Below are 19645 nucleotides of genomic sequence, written 5' to 3'. Positions count from 1 at the left end.
CTATCCCGGGGCCTCGTGGCAGTGCTAAAGTCCCCTCCAAAGACGACCTGCCGACTCATAAAAAGGTAGGGCTTGATCCTCATAAAGAGACGCTTCCGGTCCCACTTAGATTGGGGACCATAGATTTAATGAGCCGGAGCTCTTGTCCCTTCATGAGGACATCTAATATCAGGCACGTCCCCATTTCTAACTCAATAACTCGTCTGCATTCTACCGCTGCGGTAAAAAGGACCGCCACTCCGCTATACGGCTCGGCTGCAAGAGACTAATAGGAGGGCCCGAGTCTCCACTCCCTCTTGGCTATAAACACCTCTGCCATATTTGGCAGCCTGGTCTCCTGCAAAAAGAAAATGTCAGCTTCAACCAGGCTGAGAAAATCAAAGGCCGCAAATCTAGCCATATTTGACTTAATGCTGGCGACATTAATGGACGCCAGCGTCAACGGAGTGGGTAAAGCCATTATTGGTGATTGAGTTAGATGGCTTTCTTCTTCCCACTCCCCTTATCCTCTGCCTCAGACAAGGAATCCTTCCCCCTCTTTAATGACACAGAGGTGTCCATTCCCACATTTTTCCTTCTTTTTTCGTCCTCTTCTCCGGACTCTGGGCCAGTCCCTCCCCCCAAGGACCTTGCATTCCCAGGAGAAGGAGACTCGGCACCCCCTGTAAGCTCCGCCGAAGCCGGAACCTCACCCTCGGCCTCCTCCTCAGAGTAAGAGATGTTATTAAGGGCTTGGAACCGGTTAGAAAGACCAACCAGAGGGGAGTCAGTTTTACCTTCCTTAGGTACCTTGGTCAGAGCGGGAGAAGATGTTTTATCTCCCTTCTTTTTCTTCTTTTTGGTACTGAGCTCACGCTCGTTCTCTAGCCACCGCTTATTATCCTCATCCATACTTTCATAATGGGAGGATTCTGAGGCAGAGGCAGTTTCCTCCCTGTGGATCCTCCTGACCTCCTCATCCAACTCAGCATCCCTCAGGGCCTCAGAAGCAAGACTGGCATCCAGGACAGGGCCCGCCCCAGTAACCCGGGGCTCGCCCCGCTCCCTCTCCAGTCTGAGCTTGTCTAGACGCCTCAGCTGGGCACACTTTTTTTAATGCTTTTCTTCCCTGGCCCCTCAGCTCCCCCACCCCTTCTAGTCTCCTCCCCAGCAGAATCGGCCTCATGGCTTTCTCCCACCGGGGTCTCGACTGCATTAGCGAAGGAGCGAGGACAACGGCTGAATGGGTGACCTAACTCACCACACAGGTGGCATCTAATCTCCACACAAGGGGCAGCAAGATGCCCCTTGTGTCCTCGTCTCCGGACTCTGGGCCAGTCCCTCCCCCCAAGGACCTTGCATCCCCAGGAGAAGGAGACTCGGCGCCCCCTGTAAGGTCCGCCGAAGCAGGAACCTCACCCTCAGCCTCCTCTTCTGAGGAAGAGATGTTATCAAGGGCTTGGAACCGGTTAGAAAGACCAACTAGAGGGGAGTCAGAGGACAACGGCTGAATGGGTGACCTAACTCACCACACAGGTGGCACCTTATCTCCACACAAGAGGCAGCAAGATGGCCGACACCCCCACAGAACGCACATTTCTGCACAGTGAAGCTTGCACTGAAGTGTGTGGGGTAACTGCACCTGTGACAGAGCTTCGGTTGCCCCTGGTAGAAGACCAGGGTACGATCCCTACCCAGGAAGGCAGATGATGGAATGTGGGCAACCGTACCACCTGAACACTTAAGTTTTACCATAAACGTCCAGGCCCCTGACCAGATACCAAACCCGTCGCGGTTTTTCTTTTACATCTCCACCATCTCTCCATACCGACCAAGCCACGTCATGATGTCATAACAAGAAAGCGACTCGTTACAAGTCATCACGGTCACTTTCTTGATCTGGTTTTTGCGAGACACTGCTTGAACGGCAAAGTCTCGCCAGCCGGGCTCATTTTTTGCCAACTCATAATTCGTCCAGAAGAGCTCAAGCCCCTCCGGCCGAACAAAGCTGACATCAAACTTAGGCGTGGAATAGGGATGTATCAAGGCGTAGATGTCAATCGCCTTTAAGCCCATCCTCAGCAGGAGCTCCACAACTTTAGACCTTGGAGGACATGTATCACTGCCCCTCCACCAAAGACGGATCACATTCCTACGCACACTGCCTGGCCGGGCTGTTGGATGGGACCACACTGTATCCCCCCCTTTTTGCTCTCGGAAGGCCCCGAGGCCATGCCTCTCTATTCAGAAGGATAGATCAACCTCTCGACCCTCTACCATTAGTGATCTCTCCCCCTTCTTTAGAGCATCCAGAAGGCGCCGTTGCAACATGCCGTCCCCAAAGCCCGGAGACGAGGAGGATGCCCTATTTGCCCCGGAGGTGACACTGACATAACTCTGGATAGGCGTTGCCACCCCAGGGGGGGCAACCGGACCAGTGACTACATCAGCCCCAACAGCATCACTATTACCCACCTCCATCTCACCCTCCACCAAACCACCAACCATACCACTAGACAATGAATTGGCCTGATTCACACCCACCACCACATTCATTCCTGCTGGACCAGTGACAATGGTGGATGACCTTTTGACCTCTGCATCAGGCACAAGGGTCTCAGTCACCTCCATAGAACTGGAGGCGACCTCACCCCTGGTCTTGTGTGTGCCCTCCACATCATCAGTCGGTAATTTCCACTGTTTTGAATTTATAGTGATGCGCCGCTGATCTTTAGCCGCTGTGAGGCGCCGCTGATCTTTAGCATTAGGATCTTCCTGATCAGCGGCGCCAACACAGAATAGCACTTTGGTGGGAGGACTGGAACGCTCAGCCCCGACAGCCCCCTCACACTGCCGCCGCTCCTCAACTAAGTGATCAGCGGCAACAGCATTCAGAGGCGCCGAGGCTACCGGAGCTGCCCCCGACACCGGGCCGCTCTCCCCTCCCACTGAGGTGCACACCACAGCATCGTGGCCTGACGGAACGCATGCCGCCGGGCCGCCCTCACTGTTCAGCCTCTCGGCTGATGCACCTCCTGCTGCGTCCCCGCTACTACAAGCAGAGACGGAGCTCTGCGCCTCACTACCGCGCTGTGCAATCTTCCCGCGCCTTGGCACCGGATCCACAGCAGAACCCGGGCTGGGCTGGGCAATGGGGCTTATACAGTGAGCTGAGCCTGCCGCCGACTCAGGGGGTACAGGGAGGGGGGCATAGACAGAGCTTACCGCTTCCTGCAGCTTTGGCTTGGTCTTCTTAGCCTTTTTGTGGCCCCCAGGTGCCTCTTCTGATAGATCGTCACCAAGATGGAAGTTTTGGAGGCACACTGGGGACTCCAGGATCTTTATCTCGGCCATTAGCGCCCCTCCCTGGCTGCTGCTGTCACTGTCCTCCCCAGAGCCGGCAGAACTGCGACCGGATGCCATTGCCACCTGTCCTGCAGGGAGCTCGCTGCACGTGGCCTGCGGGTGACTTTGCAGGCTGCCAGGTGGGGCTTCCTGCTGGTCATCATCACTCTCATCATCCACCTGGCTCTCAGGCTGCAGCCCCATCTGCCTTTGCTCTCTGGTATCAGCCATTTCTCTGAAGCGGTCTTCATTTTTAAGTGTTTCTTTGAATGGACCACTCTGCTCCCTGATGGTGGCTTTCCTTAGTTCCAGCAGGTGAATTTCACTGGTCAGCCTCTTTACTTCAGCCTGGAGTTTAGCCTTCCTCTGTTTGGAGACTCCTGCAGCTTTTGCGCTTGTGCAGTGCAGCTCCTCCCGAAGTCTCCTGACGAGCTTACTGGCATCTTCATACTCACGGAGGTGGATCATGACCCGGGAGGCATAGGTGCACACAGACTCCCGGAGTCCCTGCAGCGCCCAACCCCCCTCAGTGAGGTCGGCCTCACCTCCGTGAGCACTCAGCTTTCCTCCGGAAGAAGCGCCATCATGCACGCCGCTGTCAGGCTTTACCTCCATGCTGGAATCCTTGTGGCTTTTGGGAGTCTCCACAGTCCCGGGGGGAGTAGGAGCCACATTGCTGCGACTCCTGGTGGAGCGTCTCACCCCCGAGTCCTCCGATGTGCAGGCCGGTTGTTGGTTTCTCCTGCCCCCCGCCGGCCTGGTTCGGGAATCAGAAGCTTGGGACTTGGCTCCATCACTCATCCCAGAAACCTGCTCCCTCCCTGGGTAAGAGAGAGAGCAGGTCCCCAGGTGGAGAGGTGTTGGTACTCAGAGAGATCAGGAGCACACAGCAGGATCTGCAGCCACCACACCTGTAATCAGCACACTGAGCAACAGCTGATCAGAGCTGCACTCACTATTCTGCTGGTGCAGTCACTGTGTATGTGTCACCCTGGCCTGGATGCCACAAATATAATAAAGCTGTGTCTGAGAGCAAGGGGGAGGTTCTCTAGTCAGGGGAACATTAGCATGCAATACCTCCTGTCTCAGGCCAGTAGGGGGAGCAGGCTGCCCCTTTAAAAGCTGGAACTGGGGGCAGGGTTAGGGAGAACTGGACAACCTGTCTCTGGATTGAGAGGTGTCCCAGAGCAGGGACAGACAGTTGTGCTGCAGCCTAAGAGGACGTGTGGCAATAGGAGAGCCACGAGCCAGGGACAAGAGGCGAAGTGCGCCTGTCCTGGGAGACAAAGAGACTACTCTACCAGACTTTGGTGTCTGAGGCTGTGAGGATTCCACGTCCCACAGCAGAAACCAGTCCGCAGGGGACTGCATGTTCCTTGGCCTAAGAAGCCCGGAGGCTCCGCCACAGCAGAAGGGACCAGCAAAGCCGTACCAGGCCGGGAGTAGAAAGTGACCCACGTTGCAAGCCATACGGGCGAGAGGACACAGTGAGCTCGGGAATGTGGGCTGTTACCCTACAAGGAGGGAAATAGCCAGAAGGAGCACAGAGAGCACGGTAGGCCTACAACCCTCACCCTGACCAGGGCCAGCCTCCCACTTGTTCTCAGACATCCAGGCCCCCTCCTAGCCGGGCCTGTTTCTGGGTCATATTACCTGTTCTAATAAAGACCCTGAACTGTTTAAGAGGCCTCTGTTTCCTGGCTATCGCGGTCGGAATCATCCCCTCCATCATCCATTATATATTCTGCCCTGGGGCCATACTCCTCCCATGGGGAGTTGAACGATTCAGTGCTGCACATTTATATCAGCCCCAGCGGTCTGCACTGCAGCGGTGGTTAGCCCTGACCGCAATCCACGGGTGGCGTAGTCGGACATTACTTAAAGCACATAGTAGACTACCACTGGTCTGACCACCCTGAGCCACGGGACCGGGTCGCCACTACAACTCCCAGCGTTGCCCTGAAGTCCGGTCCCGAGTGCCCCACGGCCCAGGGGTCGAGTCATGTACATACATTACATTACTGATCCTGTACTGATCCTGAGTTACATCCTGTATTATACTCCAGAGCTGCACTCACTATTCTGCTGGTGCAGTCACTGTGTACATACATTACATTACTGATCCTGAGTTACATTCTGTATTATACTCCAGAGCTGCACTTACTATTCTGCTGGTGCAGTCACTGTGTACATACATTACATCACTGATCCTGAGTTACATCCTGTATTATACTCCAGAGCTGCACTTACTATTCTGCTGGTGCAGTTACTGTGTACATACATTACATTACTGATCCTGAGTTGCATCCTGTATTATACCCCAGAGCTGCATTCACTATTCTGCTGGTGCAGTCACTGTGTACATACATTACATTACTGATCCTGAGTTACATCCTGTATTATACTCCAGAGCTGCACTCACTATTCTGCTGGTGCAGTCACTGTGTACATACCTGTACTGATCCTGAGTTACATCCTGTATTATACTCCAGATCTGCACTCACTATTCTGCTGGTGCAGTCACTGTGTACATACATTACATTACTGATCCTGAGATAAATCCTGTATTATACCCAGAGCTGCATTCCCTATTCTGCTGGTGCAGTCACTGTGTACATACGTTACATTACTGATCCTGTACTGATCCTGAGTTACAGTCCTGTATTATACTCCAGAGCTGTACTCACTATTCTGCTGGTGCAGTCACTGTGTACATACATTACATTACTGATCATGTACTGATCCTGAGTTACATCCTGTATTATACTCCAGAGCTGTACTCACTATTCTGCTGGTGCAGCCACTGTGTACATACATTACTGATCCTGTACTGATCCTGAGTTACATCCTGTATTATACCCCAGAGCTTCACTCACTATTCTGCTGGTGCAGTCACTGTGTACATACACTACATTACTGATCCTGAGTTTCATCCTGTATTATACTCCAGAGCTGCACTCACTATTCTGCTGGTGTAGTCACTGTGTACATACATTACATTACTGATCCTGAGTTACATCCTGTATTACACTCCAGAGCTGCACTCACTATTCTGCTGGTGCAGTCACTGTGTACATACATTACATTACTGATCCTGAGTTACATCCTGTATTATACTCCAGAGCTGCACTCACTATTCTGCTGGTGCAGTCACTGTGTACATACATTACATTACTGATTCTGAGTTACCTCCTGTATTATACTCCAGAGCTGCACTCACTATTCTGCTGGTGCAGTCACTGTGTACATACATTACATTACTGATCCTGAGTTACATCCTGTATTATACTCCAGAGCTGCACTCACTATTCTGCTGGTGCAGTCACTGTATACATACATTACATTACTGATCCTGAGTTACATCCTGTATTATACTCCAGAGCTGCACTCACTATTATGCTGGTGCAGTCACTGTGTATATACATTACATTACTGATCCTGAGTTTCATCCTGTATTATACTCCAGAGCTGCACTCACTATTCTGCTGGTGCAGTCACTGTGTACATACATTACATTACTGATCCTGAGTTACATCCTGTATTATACTCCAGAGCTGCACTCACTATTCTGCTGGTGCAGTCACTGTGTACATACATTACATTACTGATTCTGAGTTACCTCCTGTATTATACTCCAGAGCTGCACTCACTATTCTGCTGGTGCAGTCACTGTGTACATACATTACATTACTGATCCTGAGTTACATCCTGTATTATACTCCAGAGCTGCACTCACTATTCTGCTGGTGCAGTCACTGTATACATACATTACATTACTGATCCTGAGTTACATCCTGTATTATACTCCAGAGCTGCACTCACTATTCTGCTGGTGCAGTCACTGTGTACATACATTACATTACTGATCCTGAGATAAATCCTGTATTATACCCAGAGCTGCATTCCCTATTCTGCTGGTGCAGTCACTGTGTACATACGTTACATTACTGATCCTGTACTGATCCTGAGTTACAGTCCTGTATTATACTCCAGAGCTGTACTCACTATTCTGCTGGTGCAGTCACTGTGTACATACATTACATTACTGATCCTGTACTGAACCTGAGTTACATCCTGTATTATACTCCAGAGCTGTACTCACTATTCTGCTGGTGCAGCCACTGTGTACATACATTACTGATCCTGTACTGATCCTGAGTTACATCCTGTATTATACCCCAGAGCTTCACTCACTATTCTGCTGGTGCAGTCACTGTGTACATACACTACATTACTGATCCTGAGTTTCATCCTGTATTATACTCCAGAGCTGCACTCACTATTCTGCTGGTGTAGTCACTGTGTACATACATTACATTACTGATCCTGAGTTACATCCTGTATTACACTCCAGAGCTGCACTCACTATTCTGCTGGTGCAGTCCCTGTGTACATACATTACATTACTGATCCTGTACTGATCCTGAGTTACATCTCGTATTATACTCCAGAGCTGCACTCACTATTCTGTTGGTGCAGTCACTGTGTACATACATTACATTACTGATCCTGTACTGATCCTGAGTTACATCCTGTATTATACCCCAGAGCTTCACTCACTATTCTGCTGGTGCAGTCACTGTGTATATACATTACATTACTGATCCTGAGTTACATCCTGTATTATACTCCAGAGCTGCACTCACTATTCTGCTGGTGGTGTCACTGTGTATATACATTACATTACTGATCCTGAGTTACATCCTGTATTATACTCCAGAGCTGCACTCACTATTCTGCTGGTGCAGTCACTGTGTACATACATTACATTACTGATCCTGAGTTACATCCTGTATTATACTCCAGAGCTGCACTCACTATTCTGCTGGTGCAGTCACTGTGTACATACATTACATTACTGATCCTGAGTTACATCCTGTATTATACTCCAGAGCTGCACTCACTATTCTGCTGGTGCAGTCACTGTGTACATACATTACATTACTGATTCTGAGTTACCTCCTGTATTATACTCCAGAGCTGCACTCACTATTCTGCTGGTGCAGTCACTGTGTACATACATTACATTACTGATCCTGAGTTACATCCTGTATTATACTCCAGAGCTGCACTCACTATTCTGCTGGTGCAGTCACTGTATACATACATTACATTACTGATCCTGAGTTACATCCTGTATTATACTCCAGAGCTGCACTCACTATTCTGCTGGTGCAGTCACTGTGTACATACATTACATTACTGATCCTGAGTTACATCCTGTATTATACTCCAGATCTGCACTCACTATTCTGCTGGTGCAGTCACTGTGTATATACATTACATTACTGATCCTGAGTTACATCCCGTATTATACTCCAGAGCTGCACTCACTATTCTGCTGGTGCAGTCACTGTGTACATACATTACATTACTGATCCTGAGTTACATCCTGTATTATACCCCAGAGCTGCACTCACTATTCTGCTGGTGCCGTCACTGTGTACATACATTACATTACTGATCCTGAGTTACATCCTGTATTATACTCCAGAGCTGCACTCACTATTCTGCTGGTGTCGTCACTGTGTACATACATTACATTACTGATCCTGTACTGATCCTGAGTTACATCCTGTATTATACTGCAGAGCTGCACTCACTATTCTGCTGGTGCAGTCACTGTGTACATACATTACATTACTGATCCTGAGTTATATCCTGTATTATACTCCAGAGCTGCACTCACTATTCTGCTGGTGCAGTCACTGTGTACATTACATTACATTACTGATCCTGAGTTACCTCCTGTATTATACTCCAGAGCTGCACTCACTATTCTGCTGGTGCAGTCACTGTGTACATACATTACATTACTGATCCTGAGTTACATCCTGTATTATACTCCAGAGCTGCACTCACTATTCTGCTGGTGCAGTCACTGTGTACACACATTACATTACTGATCCTGTACTGATCCTGAGTTACATCTTGTATTATACCCCAGAGCTGCACTCACTATTCTCCTGGTGCAGTCACTGTATACATACATTACATTACTGATCCTGAGTTACATCCTGTATTATACTCCAGTGCTGCACTCACTATTCTACTGGTGCAGTCACTGTGTACATACATTACATTACTGATCCTGAGTTACCTCCTGTATTATACTCCAGAGCTGCACTCACTATTCTGCTGGTGCAGTCACTGTGTACATACATTACATTACTGATCCTGAGTTACATCCTGTATTATACTCCAGAGTTGCACTCACTATTCTGCTGGTGCAGTCACTGTGTACATACATTACATTACTGATCCTGAGTTACATCCTGTATTATACTCCAGAGCTGCACTCACTATTCTGCTGGTGCAGTCACTGTGTACATACATTACATTACTGATCCTGAGTTACATCCTGTATTATACTCCAGAGCTGCACTCACTATTCTGCTGGTGCAGTCACTGTGTACATACATTACATTACTGATCCTGAGTTACATCCTGTATTATACTCCAGTGCTGCACTCACTATTCTACTGGTGCAGTCACTGTGTACATACATTACATTACTGATCCTGAGTTACATCCTGTATTATACTCCAGAGCTGCACTCACTATTCTGCTGGTGCAGTCACTGTGTACATACATTACATTACTGATCCTGAGTTATATCCTGTATTATACTCCAGAGCTGCACTCACTATTCTGCTGGTGCAGTCACTGTGTACATTACATTACATTACTGATCCTGAGTTACCTCCTGTATTATACTCCAGAGCTGCACTCACTATTATGCTGGTGCAGTCACTGTGTACATACATTACATTACTGATCCTGAGTTACATCCTGTATTATACTCCAGAGCTGCACTCACTATTCTGCTGGTGCAGTCACTGTGTACATACATTACATTACTGATCCTGTACTGATCCTGAGTTACATCCTGTATTATACTCCAGAGCTGCACTCACTATTCTGCTGGTGCAGTCACTGTGTACATTACATTACATTACTGATCCTGAGTTACCTCCTGTATTATACTCCAGAGCTGCACTCACTATTCTGCTGGTGCAGTCACTGTGTACATACATTACATTACTGATCCTGAGTTACATCCTGTATTATACTCCAGAGCTGCACTCACTATTCTGCTGGTGCAGTCACTGTGTACATACATTACATTACTGATCCTGAGTTACATTCTGTATTATACCCCAGAGCTGATACATTGTAGCAAACCCTCAGCAGTGGGGGAAAAAGTTTATGACTATATAACATTTATTCTAAGTCTGATGCTGCCACCTGCTGGTTGTGGACATTATTAGATTTTTTTTCTTTGTACATTGCAAATAGAAACATCTACATGATGATCTGAAGGGGTTAGCCCTGCAGGTTCGGAAATCTGTCATCGCTAGCAACCAATGTGGCCTTTAGAGGGCGCCCTACTTTACAAGTTCCAAGAGGATGCCTTTATTTGATGTCACATTCTCTTCTTTGAAGATCACACAAACATCCCATTAACCCTTTAAAATTGCAGCCAATTTTAATTTTCACTATTTCAATTTCTCCTCCTCTTCTTTTATGTGCCCAAACTTTTTTTTTTATAACCAAAGTTGTTTGAGTCCTTGTATTTTACAAGCAGATCTGACTTTTATACTCATTTTGTAATATATCCAACTTTTTGTTTGCCTTTTATTCCATTCTTTGTGAGATGTAAAAGGCAAAAAAAAGAGCAATTCTGCCATTTTTTATTATATTTATTTGATTTTTACGACTTTTATTTTAAAGGGTCAATTATTGTGAAAAGTTTGGGGCATTGTGGATGAGGCAATACTAATTATATGTTCCTTACTTCCGTATAACAGCTTCATACATGGAGTGACTCAAGTATACAAACTAATGATATAGCGCCTGCAGTAACAATTCCGGCCACTACACAAAGTAGGGAGCTGTGTGATTTCCACTGAATTACCGTCCCTTTAAACACTTTTTCCCATTGATCTGATAATCAATAAATAAAAACTCCCCTAAGCACTTAAAAATAACTTGGTGCATACTCTTGCAATTCATGAATTGTTGAATGCAATGCACACCAAGACCACTAGGTGGCCATATATCATAAATATCTCCCAGGAAAGTATTATCTGCTTTTTCTCGCGTCACTCTTACATTAAGAGCAAAAGTAACCAAGGACACATATGTTGCTGCTGAATAAGATATCAAATACATGGAGGGGTTCTAAAAAATTTTGATCGAGGTCCAAGAACTTCTTGTTATTCCTCTGGGAAACCTGCCAGATGTGACCACACATGACCCCATTATGACCAAGGCGAGGCTGGGAGGTGACAGTGTTCTCTCCAGGTGAGGACTCCGGTGACAACTGCATGGAGATATAATGGCTACCTATGGTGGGTGTCACCTAGGATCTTCTTGCCACCGGCTGCAAAATAGCTCCTCATCACCATCTACTTGTGGAGTCTTCATGTCAGGAGACAATTCCTGCACATGTCTTGTATGTAGAGTCTCTATCACTGACTGGGGATCTGTGGATCCTATAGATCTGAGCTATGAGTGGCTGCTCTTGTCACTACCTGCTGCCCAAACATTTATCCTTTTAGTCATGGAGCAGTAGGGACTCCCTGCAGTGATCAGGTAATTATAGCAGGGAGATTTTCTAGGAAGAAGACACTGATGCTGAAATTAGTTTACGCTAAGGCAGTGAAGTACACTTCCAAACCAAGAGCTTCGTCTGATCAAAGCACTGATCACAGACTAGTTGGAGCCAGTGGTCAGTAATGAAAATTAGGATTTGCATCAATCTGATTTTTATGGGAGATATATTTTCGGCGTCATAGCGATGGGACAAACACTCACATCACCGTAAAGCCGGCAGAACCCCTCCAACTTAATATTGGTCCAATGCATGGTGCTATCCATGCCATATTTCATCTCTATAGACAGGTGAGATAAGAAATGTAACAACAATATCTACTGCCTGGGACCTCCAGCGGTGAAGATATCCTGTAAGTTGGAGAGCTCGTAAAATTCTGAAGGACCTATTGTGGCGCCCCTGCTGCGCATGAGTGCCACAGATCCTAGAGGGGTGCATGAACGGATTCCTCCACAAGAGGCCCTCACAGCATACACACACCACCACCTTCCACCTCAGACCACCAGAGGGAGCCCGATAGGGATATAAATAGGGAAGGTGGAGCTAGGCAGTTCAGTCTAAGTCTGCAGTTCCTCTGAGTAGTTCCTCTGGAGAGTTCAGCAAGTACAGGCCTGAATACAGAGTAGAGCTCAGCCTAGAGTGAAGCTCAGGTTAGTTAGCCCAAGGCGTGCCGACGCCATAAGAGCGGTGAAGCGCGGCAAGCTGCCGCTAGTGTGTATAGCCTATTGAGGGCCTCAAGCGAGGCTGAAGGCTAGAGGAGTGAGTAGCATTGGGGGCAGAGGAGCTGTACAAGCTCACCCCAGAAAACATATACCGGACACCGGGTCCGCGTCTACAGGGCCGTATACCCCCCTGTAGAGACAACCGGAGACCCCTGGAAGACTTCAAGTCCCAGGATCACCCAAGAGCTGATACGTAACAGAGCCAGGAGTCACGGAGGCCCCGCGAGCTGGGAGTGTGTACTCCAAGAGAAGGCCCTACCACAAAGTCAGCCGGTGCAGGACAGAGACAAAGTTAGGCCTAGCTCCAGGCAGGTCAGAAACTTACTACACAAAGGCAAGAAACAGGAGGCCCTACACCCGCTCACTGGGGAGGATCCTGATATGCACCCTTCACCCTACGGTGCTCCGGGATGTGCCTGAACTTCCATCAGTAAAAGGTACTGAAGTGACTATCGTGTCTGTCTCCGTTTTTACTCTGGCCTGGCTGGGTCACCTCTGTCCTGCATCCCTGTATCCTTACATCCCCACTTCCCTGAGGCCTAGCTCCACCTGTGGGGAGCTATACCACGCAAGCTGCATTAACACCGGCCTCAGTGGACTGCCGCAGCGCTGGTGAGCCTCACCAGACACCACAAGTGGCGTCACAAATTTTTATATAATTTTCCACCCTTTTAAAGAGAGGCCCAGGGTACGGGCCCGGGAGCCGACTACCGCGACATCCCCCAAGACCAGGCAACAAGGCCCGGGCGCCGATTCGTCCCCATCCCCTGGGCGCGACACTATCACATCCCGCAACCAGTGCCCCATATGAGCTCACCAAGGGGAGGTATGTGGGCATAACCTTAATTTAATAAAAACCAAAATTTGTAATTGTTCATTTGTCAGTCCTGGAAGGTACAGCTTGCTGTAGTTCCGTCCGTTTTCTTAAGGAGTGTCTCCCCCCGCTAAGCTCTCAGCCATTTCTTTGACATCAGATTTAGTAATATTCTTTCATTATTCCTTTTGTTTTATGTAATTGTATATATCGCTGTGTTTGTTCTCATTTTTTATTATCTTGTATAATTTTTATAAACACTGCCTACTAGTGATGAGTGAGCATGCTTGCCACTATTCTTTACCCACCCGAGCATCACAGTGCTTAAGAGTCGCGTTACTCGGCGAGTATTTTTTGAATGTTCGGATGGGAACTCGAATCCCCACCTGGAATGTTTGGCACATACTAGGCAGCCAATTACTATGCACAGATTGCCTGCCTGTCACTGTAATGCCGTAGCCATGTTGGTTGTGGGCATTACAGTGATTGGCTGGTCGCTTAGCGTCATCAGGTCTATATAAGACCGGGACCCTATGCTAGTCACAATCTACCTGTCAAAGACACAGAGTAGGGAGAGCAACAGCTGAGCGAGGGAGAGAATTGACGGTTATTTTAAACAGAGATTCCACACCACTATTATTAATCTACTCTAACAGTCCCTGTAAGGACTAATTCTCAAGAATATTAATCCTGCTGATAGCACTAGTTAGGCAGAGTTTGAGGAGAGCTACTATAGTACAGAATATTGCACGTTCTTTCTGCTGCTGGAACTCCTATCAATAGCCCTAGATATCAGGGCTAATAATATTCTTTTTGCTGTTAATCCTGATAATTTTGGTGAAAAGCAATATAATACCCCATTTTACTGCTCCATTTGCTTGCTAGCAGCATACAGCCAGATCTGTATGATTTGAATAGCATTGCTGTATTGTGGAAGCAGAGAGACTTGTCCATCATCTCAGGTGATCAAATATTACTGCAGTATTAATCCTGAATTTTTTTGGAAGCTGGAAAATATTATACTCCATTTAAAGTCTGCTACTTGTGTGTCCAAAATATATTCTCACTTGTTCGCTGACCAATAGCATCGGTATACTGGCACTGCCCAAAAGAATTGGTCAGCAGACGTGATCAAATACTGTGGTATTAATCCTGATATTTTTTTGCAAGCTACAAAATATTGAGTAAGGGACGTGGTAGGGGACGCGGAAGTGGACGTGATGCTGGTGGCGCAACCAGAGGCCAAGGCCGTGGGCAACATGAGACTGTGCCTGCTGAGGGAACACAACAAGCACACACATCATGTCAACTTAGCTTCCTGTCTCACTTTCTAGGGGGCTGTGGAACACCACTCTTGAAGCCAGAGCAGTGTGAAAAGGTTGTTGGTTGTATAGCAGATAATGCTGCCAGTCAGTTTGCCACCACCACCACCCTGTCTTTCACAAGGTCCAGTCTCAGTCCACATATTCCTCACCCTGATCCTCCTTCCTCCCACCATGCTGAGTGCCCGGAGACAACTGATCCTACATTTGAACACTCAGAAGAGCTGTTCACAATTTCATTTATACACTGCTCAAAAAAATAAAGGGAACACTCAAATAACACTCAAATAACACATCCTAGATCTGAATGAATGAAATATTCTCATTGAATACTTTGTTCTGTACAAAGTTGAATGTGCTGACAACAAAATCACACACAAATCATCAATGGAAATCAAATGTATTAACCAATGGAGGCCTGGATTTGGAGTCACCCCCAAAATTAAAGTGGAAGAACACACTACAGGCTGATCCAACTTTGATGTTATGTCCTTAAAACAAGTCAAAAGGAGACTCAGTAGAGTGTGTGGCCTCCACGTGCCTGTATGACCTCCCTACAACGCCTGGGCATGCTCCTGATGAGGTTGCGGATGGTCTCCTGTGGGATCTCCTCCCAGAGCTGGACTAAAGCATCCGCCAACTCCTGGACAGTCTGTGGTGCAACGTGACGTTGGTGGATGGAGCGAGACATGATGTCCCTGATGTGCTCAATCAGATTCAGGTCTGGGGAACGGGCGGGCCAGTCCATAGCTTCAATGCCTTCATCTTGCAGGAACTGCTGACACACTCCAGCCACATGAGGTCTGGCATTGTCCTGCATTAGGAGGAATCCAGGGCCAACCGCACCAGTATATGGTCTCACGAGGGGTCTGAGAATCTCATCTCAGTACCTAATGGCAGTCAGACTACCTCTGGCGAGCACATGGAGGGCTGTGTGGCCCTCCAAAGAAATGCCACCCCACACCATTACTGACCCACTGCCAAACCGGTCATACTGAAGGATGTTGCAGGCAGCAGATCGCTCTCCACGGCGTCTCCAGACTGTCACGTCTGTCACATGTGCTCAGTGTGAACCTGCTTTCATATGTGAAGAGCACAGGGCACCAGTGGCGACTTTGCAAATCCTGGTGTTCTGTGGCAAATGCCAAGCGTCCTGCACGGTGTTGCGCTGTGAGCACAACCCCCATCTGTGGACGTCGGGCCCTTATACCACCCTCATGGAGTCAGTTTCTAACCGTTTGTGCAGACACATGCACATTTGTGGCCTGCTGGAGGTCATTTTGCAGGGCTCCGGCAGTGCTCCTCTTGTTCCTCCTTGCACAAAGGCAGAGGTATGTTAAATAATTAATTATGGATATTTATTTTATTCTTAATTCTGAGATCTATACATTGCACAAGGATTGCATCAGCCATCGTTTCTAGTTGACATGCGTCATTTGTGTGTGTATTTTTAGTTCACTACCATAGACAGAGAACAGCCATATGACCGGTCTATATAAAAACCCATGGTTGGAGGCAGGGGGCTCTCTCGCTCTTCCCACTCCACAGGACACAGAAGAAGGATCTGCATGCTGAGAAGCAGCTGACATGTAGGCCGGACACGTGCTGGACAAAGGTGTGATTTACCAGCCAGGATCCCAGGAAAGATGGGTGAATCTCAACAATTAAGCTAATTATGGACAAATGGACAATTACTTAATAACTAATTATTATATATACCTGCTGAAATTTGATTCTTTTTAATGGACAATCCAAGAATAAATCGATACTTTTTTTATAAGAATATCGTGATATTGATACTTTGAGAAGTCCTCAGTAGAGAAAATAATACAGAAAAGAGTATTATTTAACAATGGAGAGCCTAGCCAGTCCTGATTTTTCGTTTTTAAGTGAATTTCCTTTTTTGAACAAAGGGAGGGAGAGAAGAGACGAGCTGAACAGCTGTTGTTCACATGTCAGGAAATCCACTAATTTGTCACGAGAAGCAGAAAGGAACCTACAGACTGAGAACTGACAAGAATCAGAGGTACTAACAAGGATCAGAATCAGACGAACTGAAGACAGGACGTGCTGATAAAGAGAAGCTAAGGAATCTGAAGGTAAGCAAAATATCGATAAAATTTCTTCTTTTGCTAAACAAGCTAAACAAAGTAAGGATAACTTTAGAGTTAATGAAGAAAATGACTTAGACGGTTTGTGGCTTAGTTTATATAGAGAATGTGAATTGGAGAATTTAAATTTACAGTTAATTTCTAAATTGATAAATAGAAATAAACACAAATTGCAGAATATTCTAAATTTGATACAAGTATTTCATAATTTTGTGCTTCAAAGTTCTAAGCAGGACAATAGAGTAGAGATAGTGTCAGATGGTGACAATGATTCTGACTGTAAAGATAAAATTGAACAAGATTTGAGACACGTGTGTGTAACTGAAGGTGACCTTGGGTCTGACTAAGAGATGGACATACAGAAACCAGACATGGGAGGAGACATGACTGACATACGAGAAACTGACATATTAGGTGATGTGGGAGGAGACGTGAGTGACGTAGGAGGAGCTGACGTACAAGAGCCACTAAAAATATTAGAGAATTCAGAAATTACCCAGGCTCAACTCCAAATTAAAATGAGGAAAAATTTGCTAAAATTATACAAAATCATGCCAAAATATGATGTCAAAATCCATGCCTGTAGAAATTTAGAGACATTTGAGAGCTTCTCTGATAAGTTTGATTTATCCAATGAGGAGAGGAATCAATTATTTAAAATGTGGATTCCTGTGACATTTTCCAGACGTTTAAATTTAATGCCCTGTGAAAATGACTCTCCTAATGGATGGGAAAATGATTCGGACAGATTAAGATATTTGATTTATTGTGTCACAAAGGATTTTCCCAACATAGAAGATCTGCAGAAATTAAGGATTGGTAGGAAAGAATGTACATATACATTCATGTCCATATTTGAACGGATGTACAAAAATGGAAAATTACAACAAATGATAAGCACTTTTGTACAGAAATTCAAATTCTTAAATCCAGTATTTCAAGTTATTGCATCACAAAAATTTTCTCTATTTAAATGTGCGCAGTTGCTGGATTCTGTTAGAAAACATGAGAATCGTGAAAAGAAAATAAATCAAGCTAAATTTATAAAACCAGAAAAGGTAAAATCTTACCAAAAGCCAATATCAAACTCTCCTAGACTGAGTCATCCCCATAATGAAATCTATCAAATGCGCAGAAGATTTCATATATGTTATAAGCCATATCAGACAATTCAAAAGTCAATTTCTCCACCGAAAGAGTTAAAAATTCAAAGCTGTGACTTCTCCCTAGAAACGAAAATGGCTGAAATTGATGGACAGGGACAGGTGAGACGACCGGCTGAGAGTGATGTCATGGAATGTGGACAGAAGAACAGGCAGTTCTCTTAGGTTTTGAAGAATAGAAAAATTAATTTTCTAAATAGGGCGTTTATGGAGATTTTCGACAGAGACAGAAGATTTGGTTTAGGGAGTGGCTAAGGAAAAACTGTAATTATTATGTTGCATAAAAGTGTAACAATGTATCATTATTTATTTATAATCTTATACAGTAAAATTGTAATTACATAGTTTCTAATAGTTCATATATATATATACTTGTCTAAGTAGAGATTGTGTATAATTGTATATATATATATATTTATAGTAAAAATTAAAATATTAATTAATAAATTAGAACTTCATATATAAATTAAAATAGTAATATTTTGAATTACATTAGAACCAACCAATATATGTATAAGACATTTAAATAATTCTCTTTTTGTATAAATTTGATATTTAATTTTATTTTTTTTATATTTCCTTAGAGTTTTCATTCCAAAGCAGGATTTGATCAAACAACTCTAAAATGGATTTATTTCTTTATTCACACAGGAAGTTGGAAAAATTGCATGATTTTATGTGTATAACATTTTAAAATATTAACAATATAACTAGTTGAATTATTATGTGTAACACTTATTAATTAATATTTTCTGTGCATGAAGTGTTCGTGCTAATTAAAGTAGCTTTACAGCATGACGTGTGACAGCTGCAGCCTTTGAACTTTGAGCAAATAGTATAGAATCCCATTCATTCTATTTCCAGCTGATGTAACTTAAAACCTGGCAGCCAGCGAAAAAATAATCTAAGTACATTTCTATTTTTTGTAAGTCAAGAGTTTTTTTCAAGTATCTTAAATTTCAGTGACTTACTCTCATATTATATTATATGTATATAACATAATATATATAATATATTAAATTTAATTGATAAATAGGATACAACAATTTTGGGTTAAATATATATATATCTATAACTTCATATGTGGAATGTATGGGTTGAACAGATCTGTGAATGTCAGAGTGAATATGACAGATGAGTAAATCAGCAGCTGCTAAGTGTGATTGGTGTGACAGAAGCCTCATGAGTGTAAAAAACAAACAACAAAAAAAAAAACGTTTCTTTATGTGAAGGTACAAAAATATATTTAATTCTGAGAAAATTATGATACATAATTAAGTATTATCAACATATATATATATATATATATATATATATTTCTAGATTTCTTTAGTAATTATTATTTCTTGATTTAACTAGTAGTGGATAAGGGCAACCACACATCAAAATGGTTTGCAAAGCAAATTTACATTTAGAATAATTTTTCCACATGATAATATCCTTGAATAACTATGATATTATTATTTTTTAATGGTTACCTAAATAGGTACACACCTCTCTTTAGACAAATCTATGCTACTCATCGATATGAACTTTATGCAAATTTTTTATAGAAGAATAATTATTTTTAAT

The 19645-nt window shown here is 44.9% G+C and overlaps 1 protein-coding gene across 1 annotated transcript in view; it reads left to right on the top strand.

The window, feature by feature from the left end:
• The window catches only part of LOC141173051 (uncharacterized), an 83288-nt gene extending 64973 nt beyond the window's left edge, over window positions 1–18315 (top strand). The window contains exon 2 of the mRNA XM_073657685.1: window positions 16713–18315. Within this exon, the coding sequence (XP_073513786.1) occupies window positions 17261–18238 (978 nt within the window). The 5' untranslated portion in view covers window positions 16713–17260 and the 3' untranslated portion in view covers window positions 18239–18315. The remainder of the gene's footprint in view (window positions 1–16712) is intronic.
• Window positions 18316–19645: the final 1330 nt, after the last annotated feature.

The sequence above is a fragment of the Phyllobates terribilis genome, unplaced genomic scaffold, assembly GCF_046119375.1.
Source record: "Phyllobates terribilis strain yellow unplaced genomic scaffold, ASM4611937v1 Scaffold_12__6_contigs__length_324123572, whole genome shotgun sequence".
In the NCBI taxonomy this organism is placed as follows: Eukaryota; Metazoa; Chordata; class Amphibia; order Anura; family Dendrobatidae; genus Phyllobates; species Phyllobates terribilis.
This window is presented reverse-complemented; position numbering and strand designations above follow the sequence as displayed.